This window comes from Bos taurus, chromosome 2 (genome assembly GCF_002263795.3).
Source record: "Bos taurus isolate L1 Dominette 01449 registration number 42190680 breed Hereford chromosome 2, ARS-UCD2.0, whole genome shotgun sequence".
In the NCBI taxonomy this organism is placed as follows: Eukaryota; Metazoa; Chordata; class Mammalia; order Artiodactyla; family Bovidae; genus Bos; species Bos taurus.
The window spans coordinates 62,124,070-62,148,742 of record NC_037329.1 but is presented as its reverse complement, the minus strand read 5'-3'; the positions used below and the strand labels follow the sequence as shown (position 1 = coordinate 62,148,742).

General features: G+C 37.2%; 1 protein-coding gene across 2 annotated transcripts in view; it reads left to right on the top strand.

The window, feature by feature from the left end:
* RAB3GAP1 (RAB3 GTPase activating protein catalytic subunit 1) overlaps nucleotides 1–21,990 on the top strand; it is a 112,047-nt gene extending 90,057 nt beyond the window's left edge. Inside the window, exons 18-25 of one of the 2 annotated variants that reach the window (XM_059875412.1) lie at nucleotides 5,779–5,916; nucleotides 9,736–9,963; nucleotides 14,661–14,757; nucleotides 14,854–14,957; nucleotides 15,082–15,197; nucleotides 16,653–16,755; nucleotides 19,207–19,227; nucleotides 20,048–21,990. In XM_059875412.1, the coding sequence (XP_059731395.1) occupies nucleotides 5,779–5,916; nucleotides 9,736–9,963; nucleotides 14,661–14,757; nucleotides 14,854–14,957; nucleotides 15,082–15,197; nucleotides 16,653–16,755; nucleotides 19,207–19,227; nucleotides 20,048–20,284 (1,044 nt within the window). In that variant the 3' untranslated portion in view covers nucleotides 20,285–21,990. 2 annotated transcript variants of the gene reach the window in all.
* Nucleotides 21,991–24,673: the final 2,683 nt, after the last annotated feature.

Below are 24,673 nucleotides of genomic sequence, written 5' to 3'. Positions count from 1 at the left end.
CTTCATAATTTCAATCATTTTAATTTTTGCCTTTCTGGTGGTGGTTTGGTACTATCTCATGTTTTCATTTCTCTGATGAATAATAATACTGAATACATTTTCATATATTTATTGCCCATTTGGATGTTTTCCTGGTGAAGTGCCTGTTCAAGACCTTTACCTATTTTTCAAAGTTAGTTGTCTTTTTTCTTATTGTTTTAAAAGAATTCTTCACATATTTTCAATCTGAGTCCTTAATTATATGTGTATATGTGTGTGTGTATGTGTATATATATATATATGTAACAGTTTCTCCTAGTCTGTGCATTGCTTATTCACTTTCTTAATGATGCTTTTTGTTGAATAGATATTCTTAATTTTAATAAAGTCTGATCTACCAATGTTTTTCTAATGTAGATACTGCTTTTGTGTCCCATTAAGAAATTAACTACCCTGAGGTCCTGGAGATACTCTGGTGTTTCCTTCTGGAAGGTTTATAGGTTTGCCCATCATATTTATGCTTGTGATCCATCTTAGATTGACTGTGCTTGGTGTGAGGAAGAGGTTAAGATTCTCTTTTTCTGTAAGGATGTATAGTTGTTCTCCAACACCATTATTAAAAAGACCTACCTTTTTCCATAGAGTGGCAGTGATGTTTTTGTCATAAATCATGTGACTATATGTGTGTTGGTTTATTTCTGGACTGTTCTGTTAGTCCCTTTGTTTATCCTTGTGTCAGTAATGTACTGTTGTTATTACTGTAGCTTTATAAAAATCTTTCTGTCTTATAGTATAAGTTTTCTGACTTTGTTCTTCAAGATTATCTTGGCTATTCTTTTCATTTTTATGTAAATTTGGGAAACTATCCATTTCCACATACAAAATTATCCTGTTGAGATTTTAATTTATCAGATTTAGCATTGCATTGAATTGGAGAGAATTGACATATTAACAATATTGAGTCTCATAATCACGAAATGTCTTTCATTTTATTTAATGTTTCCTTTGCTTTCCCTTATCAGTGTTTTTTAGTTGTTATTTTTAAAAAGGTTTATTTGACTGTGTCGTCTTTGTTGTGATACGCAGATCTTCATGGCTTCATGCAGGATCTTTCATTGTGGCACATGGACTCTCTGGTTGCAGCTTGTGGGCTCTTTGGTTGTAGCATGCAGACTTCAGTGTGTGGGCTCAGTAGTTGTCAGACAGACTTAGCTGCTCTGCAGCATGTGGGATCTTAGTTTCCTGACCAGGGATCGAACCTGTGTCCCCTGCGTTGCCAGGCAGATTCTTAACCACTGGGCCCACCAGGGAAGTCCCTGTTTTTTGTTTTTAATATAGAGGTTTTTGTATATTTTTATTAGGTTTATGTCACAGTGTTTTTGATTTCTCAAATAAGGTAAATGGTGTTTTTAAATTTAATTTTTAATTTTTTCCCTGATATATAGCAATAGTTGATTGCTGTATATAGACTTTGAATCTAGCGATCTTATTACATTCACTTATTTCTAGTAGTTTGTGGATTATTTAGAGTTTTCTATATACACAATCGTGTTGTCTGTTAATATAGACAATGTGAATTATGGTTTTCTGAACTGGGCACTTTTTGATTGTCTTTCATGTCTTATTGCACTGGCTAGGACCTCAGGTACAGTGTTGAATAATGGACATCCTCTTTTTAATTTCAGAATGAAATCATGTGACAGTCTTTGAGTGTATGTGATGTATGTATCATTTATTTTATGAAGGAGATTCCTATTCCTAGTTTCTGAGAGTTTATATCATAAACACGTGTTGTATTTTATCAAATGTTTGTCATGCATATTGAAATAATCATAAAATCATTGAGTTTTAAATGAAATAGTGTATGATAAGTAAATGATACCATGTTTAATTCAAAATAACCATTCCATTTTTAGCTATTATTTTCTGAGAACTTTTTCTTATATAAGACATAAGAGGCTAGTATTGCTTCCCAGGATGCAAGGATTTACTTAAAAGCTTTTGTGACTAGTTTTCGTATTCTGAAATGGGTTGATCACTTGTAATAATTATGCAGTGGGATATTGGGGATGTTTGTTTGATAATTTGAAACATGGATTCTGTTAACTTTATTTCCTCGTTCATATTGTTTCTTTGTGAGGTGGCTGTTAGTTACGACATTAATTTTGTTTGACAGGCCTAATCTTTTTGCTTCTTTATTTGTTTTAAAAGTAAATTATGTTTTAGATATTTCATCACTAACATTTAGTATTAGGACAGAAATATTCTAATACTGGAAACCAAGTACTTATTTTTTCTAATTTTGTTAGGGTGCATGCAGTTGACATTGAGGTCTTGTGGCACAGACTGAGGTTTTGGAATCTAGCAGAACTAGATTTATACCTGGCACCACCAATTATTACTAGAAATGCTAGTACAAGTTATATTCTTTTCTGAGCCTTGTTTATCTCTCAAAAAATACATTAGTTTTCATTTTCTAGAATTTTATATAAATTTTATATAATTACAGTAACTTTTTTGTATGTGGGAAGTCTTTCAGCATAATTATTTTGAGATTCATGTATGTTGTGGAGAATCTTTTGAAGCAGGAGTTCTTAAGTAGTGGATTAGAACCAAACTAATGGCGCTCAAAGTCAGCATCAGATAGATATCCTAGATCTCTTTAGTTTGCTACTTTTATGACATTGGGCAAGACACTGTCTCCACACTGTTTCACTACATGTTAAATGTCCAGTTCACTTCTCAGTGATGAGATCATGTACATGAGAAAGCTTTGGGTATATTCAGATGTGGTACATGTAAGAATTATAGTCCTGGGCTTCCCTGGTGGTTAAGAATCCACCTTGCAATGCAAGGGACACCAGATTGGTGCCTGGCCCAGTTAGGATCCCACATGCCACGTGGCAACAAAGCCCATGTGGCCACAAGTATTGAGCCCTGGCTCTAGAGTGGCAAGCTGCAACTGCTGAGGCCACTGCAATGAGAAGCCAGGGCACTGCAACTAAGAGTGACTGCCGCTCACTGTAACTAGAGAAAGCCCACGTGCAGCAATAGAGACCCAGCACAGCCAGAAAAAAATAAGTCTTAAAAAATAAAGGAAGAAGTATAGTCTTTATGCTACTTGCCACTTATATTCCTCTTTTTTTTAATTTATTTTTTATTTAATATAAATTTATTTTAATTGGAGGCTAATTACTTTACAGTATTGTATTGGTTTTACCATCCATCAACATGAATCCGCCACGGGTATACATGTGTTCCCCATCCTGAACCCCCCTCCCACCTCCCTCCCCATACCATCCCTCTGGGTCATCCCAGTCAGTGCGCCAGGGCCAGGGTGGGATGATTTGGGAGAATGGCATTGAAACATGTATAATATCATATGTATTCCTCTTGATCATGTTTTTCACTTACATTTTATCTGAGTTCCCAGGTGGGAGGGGTAGTCAGTACCTCTTTCAGTCTCTTCCTTTCCTTTGGGAGGGGGCAAAATGACAATGAAAATCTTTTCATGGAAATAATGAGGGAGTCTGCTCTTAAGTATATTGCTTCATTGGAGATTCATGTAACTTTTGAATTTGAGGAATTTTGATATCATAGGGAAAGTAGAGTAAAAAGCTTATGATACAACCTAAGTATTTTGTCTATAATTGCAAACGTTTATTGAGTTTGTGCTCGAATTTGTTCTTTACAGCAGTGGATCACATAAAACTGGGGTAATTGCTCAAGGTAACAGATCTGGGATTCAAATACAGGCATGTTGCTTCTAGAGCCCAAGCTCTTAACCACTCTGTCATGCTGCCTTACCAGTTATTACTCACCGCCAAGTATCAGTGACCTTAAAAGTGATGTATGTTTATTGTAGAGACAAAACAAAAACTCACAATTCCATAATCCAGAGGTAATCACTGTTAAAGTACTTCCTTGCCCTTTTTTCCTGTATCTACCCATTTCCCTGTTATATTGTACATTCAGATTCTTTGAATTTTCATGCTGTTATAAATGATGCTACAGTGATATTTTTAGAAGTGGAATTATTGGGTCAGAGGGCATGATCATAAATGCTTGCCATGTATTGGTGGCCAGATTGTTGTCCGGGAAGATTTATATTCTCTCCCAACAGTGTTTGAAAGTGCCCCTGAAGGGTTGTTTCAAAAATGAGGATGGGGAACACATGTATACCTGTGGCACATTCATTTCGATATTTGGCAAAACTAATAAAATTTTGTAAAGTTTAAAAATAAAAAAAAAAAAGAGGATGATAACAAGGGAAAAAGTTACTTTCACAAGAAAAAAAGTTACTGTCTTCTGTTTGTTGCTGTGTTTTGAATGCTATACCTTTACATTTCTTCTACTTTATTTCTGAAAGATATCTGTGAAAATTACTTATCTCTGTGGCAGAGGTTCTCAACTGGGAACTATGTTTGGGCTCCCAGGGGTATTTGGCAAGGTCTGGAAGCACTTCTGATTGTCATGAGGTGGAAAGGTAACACAGGCGGTAGAGGTACTACTGCAATAGGCAGGAGCAGAGATACGCTGCTAAACATCCTACAATGTGTAGAAGAGGCTCCACAACAGAGAATTATCCAGTCTAAAATGTCAGTAGTATGAGACTGAGAAAAAAACTTGCTTTATAGTAAGCTCCTGAAATCTAGAAGGAATCTATTTATTGACAAGACACTTACTTCTGCTGGGTCTTATCCTATTATCTAAGAATGAAAGAGTTCATGGTTTTCTGGTTTTAACAACAAAGCAGGCAAAATTTGTTCAGTTAGTCTCTGACTTGTTAAGTTCTTCATATTTCAAATATAAAATTGAATGGAATCTGTTCTTAGAAAACTTTCCTCAACCCCTCTGAGCAGTTTTGAAATGTTTCTATCACTTTCTTAATGATTCTACAGTTGTTTCTTCCTTTAGAGTTGCCTTAGCTGCTGTTATATTTGGGGTTGCCATTAAAATATAGAGTGTCTCTGATTCCCAAAGTAAAAAACAACCAACTTCTTGTGGGAACTGATAATTTCAATGTATTTGGAACCTAAACTCAATGCAACTCTTCCAACATAAAACATAGTTATTTAGGGGCTTTTACTTGGCATTCAGTTCATTTACCTTTATTTTCATACATGTATCAATTTTCTTCTTTCACTAGTTATAATAAAAGTCTAGTTGCAAGTAATAATGACATTCATAAAAATATTTAAGACTTTATTTCTTTATCATTGTTGGTATTCAGTCACTCAGTCATGTTCAACTCTTTGCAGTCCCATAAACTGCAGCATGCCAGGCTTCCCTGTCCTTCACTATCTCCTGGAGTTTGCTCAAATTCATGTCTATTGAGTCTATGATGCCATCCAACCATCTTATCCTCTATCACCTCCTTCTCCTCCTGCCCTCAGTCTTGCCCGGCATCAGGGTCTTTTCCATTGAGTCAGCTCTTCACATCAGGTGACCAAATTATTGGAGCTTCAGCATTAGTCCTTCCAAAGAATATTCAGGGTTGATTTCCTTTAAGATATCATTAGTAGGGAGGAAAATGTTCAGTGCATCCAGTTCCTCTCAAGAGGAAACATGATGATCTTATCTTTTGGGGAGGGGAGCACTGAAAGTCATGTTTATTCTTATTAACTCATTACTTTTTTGTGTAGGTTCCAAAAAACTTGAGAATTTCTTTGAATTCTTTTAAATACATATCTTGTGACTGCTAGAGCTGAAACAATTGTTGTCTTTGTTCTATTTTTATAGTTCTGCTTTCTCTAAAAAAAAAGCTATTCATGAGCTTTGTCCTTTTGTGCTCTGCAGGAACCAGCACCTATGACAGAAGATCTGCTCGAAGAGCAGTCGGAGGTTCTAGCTAAATTGGGTACATCGGCAGAAGGGGCTCACCTCCGAGCGCGCATGCAAAGTGCATGTCTGCTCTCAGATATGGAGTCTTTTAAGGTGGGTCACGCTGTCAGAGCTCGGGAGTCTGTTTTGAGCTATTCTGGGATGAAGCTGTGAAAGTCACTCTGTAAAGTGGTGTGAAGGCCTGAATGTCTTTTTTTCGTTAAATGTTTTGATTTCATTAGTAGTTATAACACCCTGCCTCCATCCCCTAAAGGTCACAGTCAAGCTTGCTTCTTGAATTTAAAAAAGAAAAGAACAATCTTTGAATAATAGTTGAAAGTTGAGAATTGAATCGTTTCTTTATGTGTATTGGGCTGTCTTCTTCCGTTGTGTCAGTCGATTTAATACAAGGCTTTTAGGAACCCCTTCAGATTTAACATAGGCTGGTTCGTTCAACAAACCTTTGATTGCCTACTTTGTGACTGGCACTGTGATTAGGTAATTAAGTATAATGGTTATCCTCAATTATAGTCTGTTGAGGTTGTGGGAGGGGATATGTAAATAATTATTAAGTGATGAGTTCTCTTAGGAAATCAAGGTCAAAAGGTGACTGACTCTACTGAGTGGGAATCATGGAAAGTTTCTCAGAAGAGTCACCTTTTAGGGTACGTAGGCATTTGCTACATGGAGAAGAATATTTTAGGCTTTAGATACAGGCCTGTATCTAGGACACAGAGGATTCAGAGAGTGGTGACACTTAAACCCAGGGATAAAAAGAGTCTTGTTGAATTACTTACTCTTGAAAGCAGAGGTACACCCACATACATTAAAAAGAAAACAGTGGGTAGTTCAGTGGGCCATAGGGTTTCCCTTTCCTGCTATTGATTTTCTGAGCTGTCTTTCATGCTCAGACTTCCTCCTTAACCTACTGGTACCTGCGATGGCCTCCATCTCTTCATTCCGTAGCCTCTCTTAGTGCTGCTTTTGTGCTATGTAGGCCAGCCTGAGTTTGGTATTTGAATGTAAACACTCCATGAAAACCTATGCCACTTGGATCTTGCCTGCTAACAAAGTTAAGTGACAGTAAAAGGGAGCTTTTTTATTCCCTGTTTTTTTTATTCCATTTTTTTGTTTACCCCATCATTCCTAAGAGAAGAAATCTTTAGTAAACCTCTTGAGCATTGCAAGTTTTCCTTAGAGATTAGAAAGATACAGAAAATCTCTGCATTTTGCTGTGAGACAAGAAAGAGCTGTGTTGTTTTCAAACAGATAGTTGGTACAGTGGATAAAGAGAAGCCAGTTGACTGTCAGGGCCTGTGTTAAGTCAAAAAAGTAGAGAAGGGAATTGGCTTAGGGTTGTGCACAGTAGGAAGAACTGGCTCCATCGCAGCTGTTTTTTAACCCAACCGTTACCTGCCTTCATGATCATCTGTCCCTATCCTACTAAAGTGTCCTGTAGAAGCATGTGCAAGAGGAATTCCCAATTGGAACTGTAAATGCTTTTTCCCATAGAAACATATCTGCCTCGCATGGTAAGGTGCTGTATAATTCCTTTAACACTGTACTTCAATAAAACTGTGGTTCATTAGACTCTTTTGGACTAACCTGGGTAATGTACAAGTCTTTTACAGTGTTTTAACCAGAAAATAGATTGTATGTCAAATAACCAACTTAAATATCTGCCTGCCCCTATGTGGGAGTCAGATAACATATTTAAGGAAATACGTAGTCACTCTAAAATAGGTATGGTTCCCTTTCCCTTTTTGTATAGGGATGTACTGGGGCCATGGGACTTTCCCAGAGCTGTGGATAAATGCTGATATGTACCTGAGGTGCTTAACACGGCACAATTCCAGAAGGACAGGGCCTATTCTAGAGCATGCCCTTGGAGTAGATACCTGTAAGAGTAGAAAGAAGATAAGCCATAGCTGAAGTGAATGTTGAACCTCTCTTGCTGGCGCTGTGTACTGTCTGGTATAAGGACAGCCAGACAGAAGAATTCTAGTGTGAAATCTCTTCCTTTAATATATTCTGTAGTATAAGAGTTCAGTATTGATTTCTTTTTTAGGTTCACTGTCTTCACTCAAGGCTTAGGTTCACTCTCTTCACTCAAGGCCTGTCTCTCTATTTTCCTGAGATGCATTCATGTGGGTGTGGTGTTGCCTGGTTAATATCCAGTCTTATACATGAATTCTGAATCATGCAGTAATCTTGACCTATTACATTTCACAGCCATTTTTTGTTGCCATGATGCCATAGCTCTTAGAAGCTGATGTGGTTGACTGTCAGTTAGGAACCCTCCTCTGATTCCTCATCCCTGTGAGGGCTTCCTAAATTGGTGGGCATGAGTATACTGATAGCCAGTAAGCTCAATAAGGAGAAACTGGCATTTTTGTTCTTCAAATTTAAGACTAACCATTCCTATCATGTTGGTTTTCATTTTTGTCTGAGGTTAATTTAAAAAAAAAGAAATTTAAAAAGAAAATGACTTTCTGCTTAGCACTTTTTAGTAATGCCTACGTAGCTATTTCAGGCAATTAAATATACTATTCATAGCAGGATGAATATGTTGTGGTAGAGAATTATAACCAGAAAGGAATGTATTTAATGTGTGTACCCTTTGAGTACTAAAGGAATGACATATATGCCCGTCCTTGCTGATGCTGCTGCTAAGTCGCTTCAGTCATGTCTGACTCTGTGCGACCCCATAGACAGCAGCCCACCATCTGCCCATGATAATCCCGCCGTCCCTGGGATTCTCCAGGCAAGAACACTGGAGTGGGTTGCCATTTCCTCCTCTAATGCATGAAAGTGAAAAGTGAAAGTGAAGTCACTCAGTCGTGTCCGACTCTTAGCGACCCCATGGACTTCAGCCTACCAGGCTCCTCCATCCATGGGATTTTCCAGGCAAGAGTACTGGAGTGGGTTGCCATTGCCTTCTCCATGCCTGCCCTTAGTACTCTATTAATACATTACTGGGCTTCCCTTGAGGCTCAGTGGTAAAGAATCTGCCTGCAATGCAGGAGACATGGGTTCAATCCCTGGATGAGGAAGATCCCCTGGAGAAGGAAATGGTAACCCACTCCAGTATTCTTGCTTGGGAAATTCCATGGATAGACGAGCCTAATGGGCTGCACAGTCCATGGGGTCACAAAGAGTCAAACACGACTAAACAACAACGACGACAACGGTACATTACTGGACACTTGTAAAAAGACCTCCATGTCTTATTACTCACACTGTGAAACCTCTCTTATTCAGGCTTGGATGTAGAATTACTTAAAAAATTTTTGGCATGCATCATTGTTAATTCTATAGAGTTATCCACTAAATAAAGCTTTAATTAGTTTGGTTTCAGAAGCCTGAAAAACAGTAACTTGAATTCCAATTCCTTAATAGCACAAAAGCAGTTTATGTGATGGTAATTTGTTATATAAGGCACAAGAATTTGATGGCTGAATAGAACATTTTCGAGGTTAGCTGATGTTTATTGCAGTACCAGTATTGACTTACTGAGGGAAAAAAGCAAAAGTTTTCCATCATTGAGTTATTATTCTGATCATGTTGTGTATTATTTAATTTACTTGACTTGAGCTTATTGATGCTTTTCTAAGTATTGAGTAGTTATTACACTATAATTTTAAACTAACTTATATAACTTACAGTCTGAGATTTATTTTCACTTTACATCAGATTTTTATTTCCAAATTCATCAAATGAAAATGTTTTCTTTTTCTATAAAATGGAGGCAGGAAAAACAAAGTACATTGGTGCTTTAATATCTGATGTGATTTAATGGTGACATCCAAACTCAAGTCACGTACTAGATTTTGTGAAGATTAGTTTTTTTATGAAAATGAAAGAACGGTTTTGAAAACATGTTTATCAGTAACTGTTGATTTTTGATTCTGCTGAATTTTTTGTCTACTTTAGGCAGCTAATCCAGGTTGTTTTCTGGAAGATTTTGTGAGGTGGTACTCACCTCGGGATTATATTGAAGAGGAAGTGGTTGATGAAAAGGGCAACATGGTTCTGAAAGGAGAACTGAGTGCCCGAATGAAGATTCCAAGCAATATGTGGGTAGAGGCCTGGGAAACAGCTAAGCCAATTCCTGCTCGAAGGCAGAGGAGACTCTTTGATGACACACGGGAAGCAGAAAAGGTAACTGAGGTTTGGGTATCTAATGTGACTGCTAATTATTATTCTAATATTTAAAAAACTATGACAAGATACGAGAACTTTGAACATACTTGAGAAACAAAGGTTTGAAATGTTATGAGCCTTTTATATATCTAATATTCACATTTAAGGGTTTAGAACTGGTTACAAATAGACCAAAGAATAAGACCTGCATATTTTACGTAAAATGCTCGTTCTTGGACCATCAGCATATGTCAAAGCCTTAAAAATGATCATGTCCTCTGACCTAGCAATTCTACTACCAAAAAAAATGTATTAAGGAAGTAATGAGAGAAATATATAAAGATCAATGTGCAACAGTGATGTTCGAGAAGTTTTTTAGTGAAAAAATAGATACAACCAAAGTTTCAAAAAATAGAGCGTTGTTTAATAAATTATGGTATAATCATTTAGGATTATTATTATTCAAGAGCCACATGAATCCAAAAACCCCACAAAGAAATGAAACTACTGCTAATTTAACTTAGGATAGAAGTAGAAGAAGAAAAAAACCATATCAAAAATAAAGACTAAATTACATAGTACCCACAGAAGAATAGGTTCATATTTATATTTAATAAAAGGCATTGAGGAAGAGCATTAAAATAACCAAGAGAAAGAAAATGAGATAAAGGAGTAAAAGGGATTAGAGAGAAAGTAGTAAAACTGAAAGATAGGAAAAGTAGAAATAACACTCATTTTATCAGAGTCCTTGAAGCAGAAAAATCAAAACACTGGAACAGAACTAAACACTTAAAATTGTAATCTAAGAAAACTTTCTGAAAATGAAATAAAATCTGAATTTACATATTAAAAATGCTCATTGGGTACAGGGGAAAATTGATTAGGTGTAGTGAACTCCAAATTTTACAGTAGTACTGTAGTACTACTAGACCTTAAATATTTAAAAAAAAAAAAAAAAATTCTCAGACCTTGCAGGCAAAACATGAAAATAATTTACAAGGGCAAGAGAATTAGACAGTTGTCAGATTTTTCAGTAGCACAGCAGTGTGGGGCAGAGTTTTCAAGAAATAAAAGCAAAAAATACAAATTAAATATTTTACATTCCACCAAGATGTCCAAGTAATCAAGGCTATAAAAAAATGTTTTCTCCATGGTTTCGCACATATAACTGTATACATAGGCCCTTCCTGAGAAATCCTCTATAGCTGACCTGTCCAGTAGAACTTTCTGCAGTGTTTAGAATGGTCATAGCTTCGCTGTGCAAATTGTAGCCCCTGGCTACACATGGCTGTGATGAGCTCTTGAAATGTGAGTAGTAGCATAGGAACTGAATTTTTAAATGGCTCTCTGTAGCAGGTGGCTGCCTTATTGAACAGCATAGTAGAGAAGAATAAATTTAACCAAGAGGATGACTAGGGAAACTGGCAAAGGGCTAACGGTGAGCATTTCATTTCTTTAATTTTAGAGCTAAAACTAAAACTAGATGGGGTCATGGGTAGAAGAAGAATATGTAAAAATTGTATATTAGGGCAAAATAGAATGCATCTAAAAAAGTTGGGATGGAAAAAGAGGAAGAGGAAAGTAGAATGCAGTCATTGACTGTTACATAGATAAGAGGTGTAATCAAAGGATACTATTTAGAATTATCAGACCATAATTTTATAAAGGAAAGATATAAAGATACAAAGTTCATAAAATAAAGATATAAAGGAATTAAGGGCAGCAGAAAAAGGTAATATCACAAGAAAGAAAATATGAACCTTCCTAAGTACAATGGAAAAATTATTCACAAGCAAAGAACACACACCAAATAGAGTAATACACATTATAAAGATCATACTGCATACAGAGTAATTGCAAAGTAAGATAGTCTTATAAAACCCATGTCTGTGCTGTAAACAAGGTATTCTGTGACTCAAAAAGACGACAAAATAAACAGTGGACAGAGATTTACCAGGAAACATTAAGAACGCAGGGGTTATCATCCAGATGCCAAATAAAACAGAATCAAAGCAGAAAAGCATTACAAGAGATACATAAGGATGCTTTACAGTCTAAAAGTGATATTTCACAATGAGAATATACAGTTGTCAATGTTTATGCACTGGCTAATGTGATCATTTGTATAAAACAGAAATCATGGGAGATGCGAGGAGAAATAGATCAAAACACACTAGTAGCAGAGTACTTTAACACACTCCCAGTGTACAAGACAGTCAAGTAGACAAAACTAAACAAGATCATCAATAAGGTTGATCTTTTAGATACATTGCAAATACTATATCTTGATAATAAAAACGGTCCTTCCTTTTCAAATGCACATGGAACATTCACCAAAACAGTATGTTAGGGTGCAAAGAAAACATCAGTGGGTTTCATGATGGAAATAACACCAGTACTCTGATTGCTGCATTAAAATTAAGGATAATGGGTTAGATTAAAAGTATCTGATCAATGTTAATTACATTCTTAATTTTAGGAAATACAGGTATTTGGAGATAAGAGGGATATCCTGTATGGAACTTGATCTCAAATTATTTAGAAAAACAATGTTTATATGTATATTGTATGGACCTACAGAGGAGGAGAGTTGCATGTGTTAAAAAAAAAAGAGAGATGAGGTAAAAGGAGATGAGTGCAGACAAAGGATGTACAAATATTTTCTATTCTTGGAAATTTGTTTTTCTGTAAGTTAAGGAAAACAACATTTGTAATAGTGTTAACAAAAATGTTCAATAGTGGGAACTCTTATTACTCTATATAAGAATGAAAATCTGTTTAAATACTTAGTAAAACAATTTGGAATATGATTTCAGTATTTGAAAAATAATAATTTGGCATTGTTTGTTTTTAGATAGATACCCTGAAGAAATTCCTCTACATGTATGCCACAAACTTATGAAATAATATGAGAGAAATATTATTTTAATAGCAAAAAAATGGAGGGGTGCATTTTAATATATCAAGTTATATATACCATGTATTAATATCTATGCATCTCAGAAACAATGCTGAATGAAAAACAGGTCACTGAGGGGCATAACTAGAAACAATCTGTTTATACGAAGATTAAAACCAGGCACAACTAAACAGCACATTGTTTAGGGCTATGTACATATGTGAGATAGCTATGAAGAAAAAGGAATGACTAGTAGTTACTTGAGTGGTGGAGTGCATGAGCGAGGGAGTCTTGATCAAGGCGAGCACGAGGAGCACTTGGAAAGTCCCAGTATCTTCTGTTTCTTAAGCTGATGGGTATGTAAACAAGTGTTTGTGTTTTCTGTATACAAAATACTCTGCTATGTGTAAAAAACATTTTTTAATTTTAAAAATATTTCAAAACATGAAGCCCTTCTAGGCAAATAAATTTTTTTTAATATTATTTATTTATTTATGTCTGTGCTCAGTCTTCCTTGCTTCATTGTGCGTTCTCTAGTTGCGGAGTGTGAGGGCTACTCTCCAGTTGCGTGAGGGCTTCTCTTGTCGCGGAGCACAGGCTCTAGGCATGCAGGCTTCAGTAGTTGTGGAGCATGGGCTTAGTTGCTCTGCGTCATGTGAGATCTTCCTGGACCAGAGATAGAACCTGTGTGCCCTCCAATGGCAGACAGATTCCTAACCACTGAACCATCAGGGAAGTCCCAAGACAAATAATTCTAAATCATAAGTCATTAAATGACCAGAGCAAGTTTTGAAATTGTGTGTATTATGAGCTTTTGTTAAGAAATCGCATACACATGTGTATCTTTGTGTTTAAGTAGGCATAGAAATAAGCCTGAGAAGATAAACACAAAACTGTGTTGTTCCTTAGGATGTAGGATTTCTAGAGAACTTCTGCATTATACTTCTTTGATTGTTTACTTTGAGATCTGTGAGCATTTTTCAGTCACAATGATACTATACTTCTTTTGTCTTTACTGCTGTTGAATAAAGAGCTTAAAGGTAGGGACCATGTGCTACACATGCCTTCCTGTGCGTCTTTTTAATCAGAAAAATAATAAATCTTCATTTTGGAGAAAACAATAAAACAAAACAAAATATTTAGAGGAACATTGCTAGCAATGTTTAGAAATCCTAAGTGAGGAAAGCAGGTTACAAAACAGTATTTTACATAATATTAGTTTACTTAGGTGGCACTAGTGGTAAAAAAAAAAAAAAAAAAAAAACCCTGCTCATGCAGGAGACATAAGAGACATGGGTTCTATCCCTGTGGGAAGATCCCCTGGAGGAGGGCATGGAAACCCTCTCCAGTATTCTTGCCTGGAGAATCCCATGGACAGAGGAGCCTGCTGGGCTACAGTCCACAGGGTCACACAGAGTCAGCCATGACCGAAGCGACTTAATACACATGCAAATATATGATGTATATTCAAAATCTTGAAAAATCCTGCAGTGAAAATGCTCCACCATTAACAGTTGTTATCTCAAGGTGGTATAATTTGCGGTTGGTTTTAGTGTTCTCTGTATCAAGAAAAAAACATTATGAGAGTATTCACCATTATTAAGGACTGAAGTTCTTAGCTCTTTCCAGTAACATTATTCTTACCTTTGGGAGTAGCAGCTACTTACCTGAAGGAGTAGGATAGGTACAAAGAGAAGAGAGCTCTTCTCTACTCTTGTTACAGGTATGAATTCAGGGGAGAGAGATCTTCTGTAAATGGCTGCTGTCTTCTTTGGCAGCTGTCTTGGTCATTTATCTAACTTTGTGTCTCCTTCAGGTACTGCACTATCTGGCAGTCCAGAAGCCGGCAGACCTTGCTCGGCACCTGTTACCCTGTGTAATCCATGCAGCTGTACTCAAGGTAAAGGAAGAAGGTAAATGTCTTATTTGATTAATCATTAGTTCATTTCCAAAATGAAGGTAGACTTTGCCTAACTTTCCAGTGGTGGCTTTGATCTTTTTAAAAACAGAAAGTCTAGAAAACATTTCTTCAGTGAAGAAGATTATAAAGCAGATAATATCCCATTCCAGTAAAGTTTTGCACTTCCCCAATCCGGAAGACAAGAAATTGGAAGTAAGTCTGATCTTGTCAAATGTTCTTCCCAGTTGGCAGTAATTTTTTAAAAAATACATTTTTAAAATGCTTTGCTTTCTTTTGCCTTTTTCCAATGTATGCTTCTCCTCTTTTGCACTGTTAGGAAATCATCCATCAAATTACTAATGTAGAAGCTATAATTGCCAGAGCCCGCTCACTGAAAGCCAAGTTTGGAACTGAGAAATGTGAACAAGAAGAGGAAAAGGAAGATCTTGAAAGGTAATTGCTATCTGACTAACTTATCTTTGTCTCCCGTAGGAAAAGCCACCATTTTCTTTAGAAAATTTTCAGTGTTGAGGTTCCTTTGTAGTGCTCCCATATTATTTGTAACAAGCGTTGGTTAGAGACAGAAATGTTTGTTTATTATAGGATTGACCTCTCTTGTATTTGTGAGTACTTGTCACTTGTTTCCATTCCTCCCACTTTAAGAATGAAGTCTTCCAAGTCTTCTAGGAATGTCCTTGTTTGCTCCTGGAGCAGTTGCCTCTGGAGGAACTGGCTGTTCATATTCACTCTTGTTACTGGAAACTTTGCTTCCCACTCTCACTGTTGTTAACTATAGGCAGACGTGTTCTGAAACTGTTTCTGCTCAACATTCTACTTACCAGTTCTAAACAAGAGTTGTGATAGCAAATGTGCATATCCTCTGTCCCTTGTGAATATGTTTTGAAAGAGTGACCAGATGGCCTTTCCAGGATGAGGCAAATGATGGAGTCAGTCTTTTCCTCCTTCTGAGATTTGGACCATTTCAAAGGGGGGCTGTCAGCACACAGCCTCTGTCCATTTTTGCCCGAGATACTTGAAAGGATGATGTTGTTTTAATAGATGAGAAAGTGTTTCCAGATTAGCTACTTCAGTGGGTTGAATTTGTTATAACTAAAATTTTCATCAGCCTTTCCAAGAGAAATAACGTTATTGATGTTAAATAATTAATATTATATGACAAGGCATTTGCTACAGCTTTTAACAAGTTCTTGTTTGAATATTATGTCTTTTGTTGGGTGAAATTTTCTCCCAGCCTTCTTTGCTCTTGAATATTCCTTCCTTTTAAATGAGGAGAATATACTCTAATCAAAGGAAGTTTCTAAAATAGTAGTTCGAGTTAGCGAGCAGGTGGTGCGAGCTTGGTGGCTCTGTGTCTTCGACTCTCTTAGTTCCACCATACGTTGTCTGTGGTATACTTGGAAGATGAATGCTTCCAGTACATAATGGCACAGTTTACAATTGAGACTGTGCCCAGCAAAACATATTTTAAGTGCAAGCACACACACACACACACACACACCTCTTAAAAGAACAAAAATGAAAAACAAGGATCATTGCTTTGCTGTCTAAATTAAATGTGGTTTTTGTTGTTAAAAACATTAAAAAAATCTTCCTTAGTATAACATTGTCTAAGCTTCTAGTCTGAAAGAAATAGACTGTTTCATCTCACACTTTGACAGAGATGGGCTTTTTGAAAAAATTTATAAAAAGAGTTGAAAGGCATGAAGCTTGTCATTTGAGCTGATTTTAATTCCAAATGTTGATCTATCCTGTTAAATTTTCACTCCAGCCTTGATGTAGGGCTCACCAGTATGATTTTGAGTTTGTCCCCAAAATGAGTCAGGGAGGACTGACCCAGTGTGAACTGAGCAGCTCCTTTCCCATCCTTTCCTTCCCTCTTTCTCCCAGGTTTGTGAGTTGCCTTCTGGAGCAACCCGAGGTGTTAGTCGTTGGTGCAGGCCGAGGACACGCTGGCAGGATCATTCACAAGCTGTTTGTGAATGCTCAGAGGGTATGTGAGATTCCTTCTTGACTGTGTCATGCTCTCTCCAGGCCTCTACTCAGTAAGGTACTGTTTTGATTCCCACACATGAAGCTGCTAAAGGCACTGGGTTCAAACATTGAAGAAATAATGACTCTAACAGTGACTTCTTAGTCTTTGAAATCCATCTGCTCTTTTACACATTTAAATAAAATGATAAGTTTATTTCTGAAATTTGTACCTAAGTTTCAGAAGTTAGAATGGTCTGAAATTCCTTGTTAAAGAATCCGATAGAGACTTGGGTAGCAATGACCAGTGCAGTGGTGTGGAAAAAATGTTTACTGCTGTCAAATTAGAATAGAGTTTAGTTTTACTGGTTTTAAACTCCATGTACTGCAAGTGGATTCACAACTTGGCTTGTGAAATTGCAAATCTTAACTATTTTTATAACAGTGAAAAGATATAACTTCAAAGTTTTCCTCAGAAAGAAGAGCAAGATTCAGATTTTTAGGACAGTGGAAACAGTCTTCAGCATAGAAGAAAAAGCCCAATTTGAAAACTTTTCTGTCATTACCTTTATTGGTGAAAGGAAATGTTTAAAAATTATATGGTACCTTCTGACATTCTAAACCACTAAGATTTGAATTTTTTATGAGGTTGGTATTAGTTATACTCTATGTTGACTCTTTGTGTACAAATGTTTACTGGTTAAGAGGTGCTGGCTTTTTGCACATGAGTCTCACATTAGGACTTCTTAAAGACTCTGATAAAAGTATTTTGAAGCATAGTAAATATAGGGTGCCCCTTCTGCAGTACTGTCATGACACTTAGGATGGCCCAGTTTTGGAAGTGTAATTTTTCACAGTCAAATAGGGAAAAGGATTTTCATGGGTTTATCCGTGAAAAAGAAACTTCATAACCTCCTTTGAGTCAGTCTGGAATGTATCTAGTTACTATATTCAAAATCATAACCAGATATGTTCATCTGAATTTTTAGCAAGAACTGAAACCTGAGATTATTTATGGGATGGCAAACTAAATTTAAGGATTTCAAGTTAAAAACCAAGTATTTCCTTATAAAGTTCTAGAAAACAATAGATACTTACTTCGATTTATTATGTTTCTGACTCTGGCATGAAACAAGAATCAGGTTTGTTTTCACATCCTGTAATATCTTTGCCAGTTTACTAGCCAGAGCCTCACAAATATATTTCCTTATTAACACCAATATGAATTTTCCTCATACTGCAGAAATTATTTTCTTAATGTTTAAAACTTGTTTGTTAAGATTTAAAAATCTAAAGTATTTAGATTTTTAATGCTAAGAGTAGAACACTCTCATTGTTCTAAGTAGTTAAACAAAATTATTTTCCCCAATATGGAGATAATCTTTTCCCCCAAGATTGTAAGCAAACTCTTACTGTTGTAAAAATTTGGATAGTACAGAGAATTATAAAGAAAAATTAATGACCCTAAAAAAATTAATCACATTAATCTCACTACCCACTGATGATCACTGTCAACATTTAACATCTAGTATATTCAAATATATGTAAATTTTACAATATAGGATTATATTATTTGTTCTTATTTTCCATCTAATGTGATTATTTTTCTCATGGGTAAATATAGGACTATATCATCTTTTCACTGGGCTCATTGTATAGCTAATCTCCTTTAATGGATACTGAAATTGTACATTTATCCCACGTTATGTAATTTTCAAATATTTCAAGCTTTCAGACCTTGTAGTGAATGTTTTTTACAGATTCAACAGACTGTAATCCATATAACAAGCACCTGGTTGGTCTATTTTTAAACTCAGCTCTTAAATATCTGGGTAATTAATGGAAACAATTCAGGTTTACTCATGTAATTTTTCATAATTAACTAATACTTTATATCAATTCTATTAAATCAAGATTTTAACATTTTTAAAGTTAGAAAATTTTACTGAAAATTTTTTATACCATAATTTTACATATTTCAAACTTTTCCTTAATATTAAATTTTAATAAACTTTCATCATGATTACATTTATCATTGTTATATCCATATTTAAATAGAATTCTGCAAACAAATCACTGATTGGATTTTGCTTTGGTTGTGCTAAATTAAGTCAGACATCTAATCTTAAATTCATTGGGTTATCTATTTTCAAGCCATGAGTACTTTGTTTTAGTATTTTTAATCTTGTGAAAGAGCTAGGTTTTTGCTTAACATTTCCTCATTAAGTGACATTCTTACGTTGCCTGTTGAGCCATCAGATGCATGAGTGGTGGGATTTGTCTGCTCAGCTGGATGGCTAGGTGTGTTGTATGTGGTGTGTTTTTTGTCTTGATATTCTTTTTGATAGGACCATGTTCCTTAATGTAGTGCATGCTGTCTCTGAAATAATCTTGAAATCTCTTGTCTAGCTCTTTTTAAACCATCTTGCTTGTTTCCCTTTCATCACTGTTTCTTTTCTCACCCTTCCTCAAGCTGACTGAGTCTTCTGATGAGGTAACAAAATAGCCTTTGTCCCTTGTAGTTTCTTGTTTCTTGTTCCTTCCCATTTCTCTAACTTCATAAGGTCATTAAGACTAACCAACCTCCTCTTCAACAGTCTGGGTTTGGCATACCTTTCTTTCTTACATTTCATATTTCCATTGCCAAAACAACTTTTTTCCTGAAATTAATGGTATCGTGAAAGAAATATAGTGATCAGAGTTAAAATAAAAGCTCTTGTTGAATATATGTTTTATGCAATTTTAATGAAAAAATAGATGCCTTTAATGTTGAGAACTTCTCTTTTGTGGCCACTGCTACATTTCATGGATCTCTCTCACTTCTGCATCACATTAATCATCTGGCAAACAAACCAGTGTTCCCAGTTTTAATTTGACAAGTGAAAAGAATGGAAAGAATCGATAAATATCATCTCTCCAGACTCTGGAGAGCAGCAGTTCCTTACTGGACTGAGGACAGCAGACTTGGACTTCGGTCGTTGCTAGAAGATTTGTATAGAAACCAGAACAGCTCCATTTCCCCTCTTCATCAGATGTCTGAATATGGCCCTCACTTTCCACAGCAGATTGCTTGGCTGTCATTATCCTCTGTCTCTGTCACCAATTTATTTGTAATTTCTGGCTGCTCACGTAGTGTTTCAAGCTTCTTGCATTTTCTGTGTTGTGATTTTTGAGCAATCATAACATAATCAATAGCATTACTGAGTAATGTAGAACATTTTTTCGTATTTATCATGCTTATTCATCTGTCCTTCAGAATGATCTAAGTTTAGCATTCAACTCGCTCTTGAATTTAGCATGTGATTCTCTTCAAGGCTGCAACCATGACTCCAGCGGAGGAGGAACTGAAGAGGATGGGCCCCCCAGAAGAGAAGAGGCAGAACTTGGCGGCAGACTTCCCTCCCCCCGCGGGCCGGGAACTCATTTTGCGCACAGCCGTTCCCCGCCCTGCTCCCTACTCCCGGGCTCTGCCTCAGCGCATGTACAGTGTTCTCACCAAAGAGGATTTCAGACTTGCAGGTGCCTTTTCATCAGATACCTCCTTCTTCTAGCTCTTCTTGAGTCCCTTCACTTGTGGCTTCGGAGACAGTGCTGACCCCTTCTGTGGGAAGGAAGCTGCGTCAGTCAGAAGCTGAGAGGCTGTGAAGAGGACCTGTCCTGTTCAGTGATTGAGTCATACCAGCATCTGAGAGACTTTCTGATGGGTTCCGTAGGATCTTGGTGGGGGCAGAGGAATGGGCTTCAGCTCTTGAAAGATTTCTGCTCCAAAGAGATTGCCCTTGTTGGGGATGGGGAACAGGGAGGAGACAGCAGCAGTTCTCTGTACTCACTCCCTCAGGATTGCATTCATTTCTTCTCTGTGACTATCCCATAGGCTGTTGCCCTGCATTCATAGTCTCTATAACCACTTATGTTTATTAGTATCAAGTATGCAAAATGGAGTGGAGTATCTGTTAACCCAGATTTCCAGATATTTTGGTAGTAGCTTCTACTCCCAGAATCTGTGTTTTTAGAATCCTAAATGACATTCTGTTTATTCAGTCACCTGGTGGCAATCTTTATTGCACTAATTAAGTTTTGATGAGCATTTTGAATATTCTAGGAGAAAGCCTGAAATTTCACCTAGTCTGTGTTTTTCCATGTAACTGGGACTTAAATGTATTCCTTCTGATTAAAAAGAAAAGTATATATTAAATGTCACTGCAAATTAGTTTTATATATCTCTTGTAAGGTTTGTTTCTCTGACTTGTTTTGCCTTCAGTGGGCTTCTGTGGTGGCTCAGTGGTAAAGAATCCGCTTGCCAAGGCAGGACATGCGGTTTCAGTCCCTGGGTCAGGAAGGTCCCCTGGAGAAGGAAATGGCAACCTACTCAAATATTCTTGCTTGGTGGGCTGCAGTCCTTGGCGTCGCAAAAGAGTTGGACACAACTTAGCGACTGAACAACGACAACAAGCCCTGTAAGATACCACCACGAGGGTTGTTGTTCTCTTTCTTGCTGTACAGCATGCGTTCCTTTTTTTGTAGTTACTGGATGGATACTGTATTAATGAAGTAGAGATGAGCACATGCTAAAAATATAGCCTCTGTATATAGAGATTATCATGCAGTTAGTATAATTTGGCATATGTGCTAATATAATTAATAGAAGATAACTTCAGTGAATTATTTTGCTTTTGTATTTTACTTAAAATGAAGATAATTGATGGGGGATGTGTGACACCCAGCGTAAGGATAACAGCAACATATTTCTAGTTACATGATCAAGATTTATCAAGTCTGTGTTGCTAAAATGGCCTCTGTTCAGTAATCTTAAATCTATTTTTAGGCCTAAAATTCCCACCTTAAAGTTAAAAATGATTATACTGAAGCATAGATCTTGGCTATGTAACTTAAAAGAACTAATACACCTCTGTAAGCCCTGTTACATTATTTTGTAAAAACAAATGTAAATGTGTGTACATATATGTATATATAAGCATATATGTATGTATGTATGAAGTGTGGGAGGCCCTGATTGATTACCTCTGGCCTTCACAGCACTTTACTCTGAGATACTGGTCTTTGCTGCTGGGTGAACCACATACTACAGGCCCGAGGACTGAGCGCAGTCCCAAGTATTAACGGAAAGCTTGTCTTTCAAGGACAGAGTTTGTCTGCTTTATAATGAGAAAGTTAACAACAAAGAAAACATTTTTCAAAGTGGTTGGACTTCAGAAAGGCTTTGTGAATCTAATAAAAGGGAAGGTATTGTTCTCTGGCTAATTTTCTCTTCTTTTTACCCCTCCATTGGCCATTTTGTTCTTAGTTAGTTTTATGCTGGTCTCAGATTTTCCTAAATAATTGCAGCCTTCTGAGTCTTGGCAAAGATCTCAAGAACACATTGTGCCTTTTTTAATGGCAGTTATTCCATTTTACTTTTACTGTATTTATATGTTTGTTTATTTTAAAATATTTTAAAGTACCTGCTTCATATCAGGTACTGTACTAGGCAATGAAGATAAAACAGAAACCAAACATACTCCCTCCCTATCAGTGACCTTCCTGTCAGGCAGGGAAGGCTGTGGTTACATTGCCAAAAATGGAGAGTACAGTCAACTCAGTGGTATGAAATGAGGTCCAGGGTTTGTCATAGTAATTCATTGATTTGTTGTTATTGGAGACTAATACATTCAGTAATAGTGAATATAAGGGGTTATGGGAGACAGTTTTCATTCAGGCTGTAGGGATCAGGAAACTCTTCCTAGAGATGATTTCTAGATTGAGAGCAGAAGATGAATAGGAGCTGGGAAATTCCCTGGTGGTCTGGTGGTTTAGGACCCCACACTTCACTCTGGGGGCCTGGGTTTGATCCCTAATCAGAAACTAAGTTCCCACAAGTGGCCAAAAATAAAAAAGATGGTGAGTAGGAGCTAAGATGGGAAAGTATGATAAATTGCAAAGAACTACAATATTTTTACCATCCTTGTATGTTTGCCCCTAATATAATAATTGTGTCGCTGCTCCCAGGAAGTGGAGTTTATTTTTCCAGCTCTTTGTTCTGGACTTAGCCATGTCTGTCTTTGGTCATCAGAGTGTTAGCAAGCATACAGGGTTTGTTATGCAGCAAAAATTAGCTGATACGGGAGGGCATAGGAAGAGTGTTACAGGTAGAGAAAACAGAATGGGCAGAAAACTCAGAAGCAGAAAATGTATCTTTGGAGAATAGCCAGCATTTCACTTTGGCTGGGTGTGATACCCAGAGTAGAAAGAGGCAAGATATGAAGATGGTAAGGTCACTGAGGCTAGATGGAATTCTGGGTAAAACACAGTAAGAAGTTCAGGCCATTGTCTCCAGGGCATTGTTGAGTTGCTGGAGTTTGAAGAGAGGAAATGTGAGTTTTAGACCACACTAAATGGATTGGAGAGGCTAACAAAGTATTTACAGGTCCTAGGTCTGCTACTAAATTGGGAAGTAGCAATTATATCATCAGTGTTTCTTTCCCCCCCTCCTTTGTGCTTTGTAACGGTGTTTCCATTGTAACTGCTCATGGAACCAACAGGAAATATCCTCTCATGGGTCTTGCCACCTATATGTTCCTTTGTTATTATTGTTTAGTTGCCAAGTTGTGTCTGACTCTTTGGGACCCCATAGAGGGCAGCACACCAAGCATGTGATGTGATCTACTGGAAGAGGGAAATAGCAAGCCACTCCAGTGTACTTGGTGTGAGAACCCCATGAACTGTATAAAAAGGCACCACCTTAATAATCCAGATTTTTCTTCAGGATGGGATTTTTAAAACCCTCTTAAAATTTATTTTTATATTCCATTCATTAGTTTAGCACATCTTATTTTCTTGTTGTTGTTCAGTCATAAAGTCGTGTCTGACTGTGACCTCATGGACTGCAGCATGCCAGTGTCCTCTGTCATTCACTATCTCCCAGAGTTTTCTCAAACTCTTGTCCATTGAGTCAGTGATGCCATCTAACCATCTCATCCTCTGCTGCCCTCTTCTCCTGCCTTCAGTCTTTCCCAGCATCAGGGTCTTTGCTAATGAGTCAGCTTTTTGCATCAGGTGGCCAAAGTATTGGCACTTCAGCAGCATCCTTCCAGTGAATATTCAGGGTTGATTTCCTTTAGGATTGACTGGTTTGATCTTGCAGTCCAAGTGACAGCACATGTTTACTGAATGCCAACTGTGTGCCAGGTACCGTTCTGGGCAAGGGATATAGCAGTGAACAAGACAGGTACAAGGCCTTCATATTTACAGTGAGGGATGAGTATAGTCAGATTATCTGAGTGAGGGGAGAATACTTTCTAGACAGGTGATAAGGGAAGGCTGTGAGGCAGTGACAGCAGAGACCTGAATGAAGTGAGGGAACTGGCCTTGTGGATGTCTGGGAGATGATCTCGGACAGGGGATAGAAAAGAAGGGGGTGTGAGGAACGTGGTATGTCAGAGGCTCTGAGAAAAGGCCAGAGTGGTTGTAGAGATTATAGTAAGTGAAGGAAGGGAGAGTAAAGGAAAGACAGTTGGACAAACGTGCAAGGACCAGATCTACACTAAACGTTAGGAGGTGATTCATTTTCTTAACTGAGAGGGAAAGTCAGTGGAGAATTCTGAATGGGGGAGGGAGGCATGGTGTCATGCTAGAGCATTTGGAAGCTTCACTCTGGCTGCTCTGTGGAGAATACACTGCGGAGGCGGAGGTAGAAGCAGCGACACTGGCTGGGAGTGTTGATGGCTTGGAGCAGAGTGGCAGCAGGGGAGGGCGTAAAAAGTGATCAGATTTGATATGTGTTTTGAAGGTGGAATGCACAGGATTTGCTGATAGAATTACTGAGGGTATGAGAAAGGATCATAGATGACTTGGAAGTTTGGGACCTGAGTGAGTGAGTGAGTGAATGAGGCTGTCATTTACTGAGATGGGTACGACTGTGAGATGGGCAAGTTTTAGGGGCT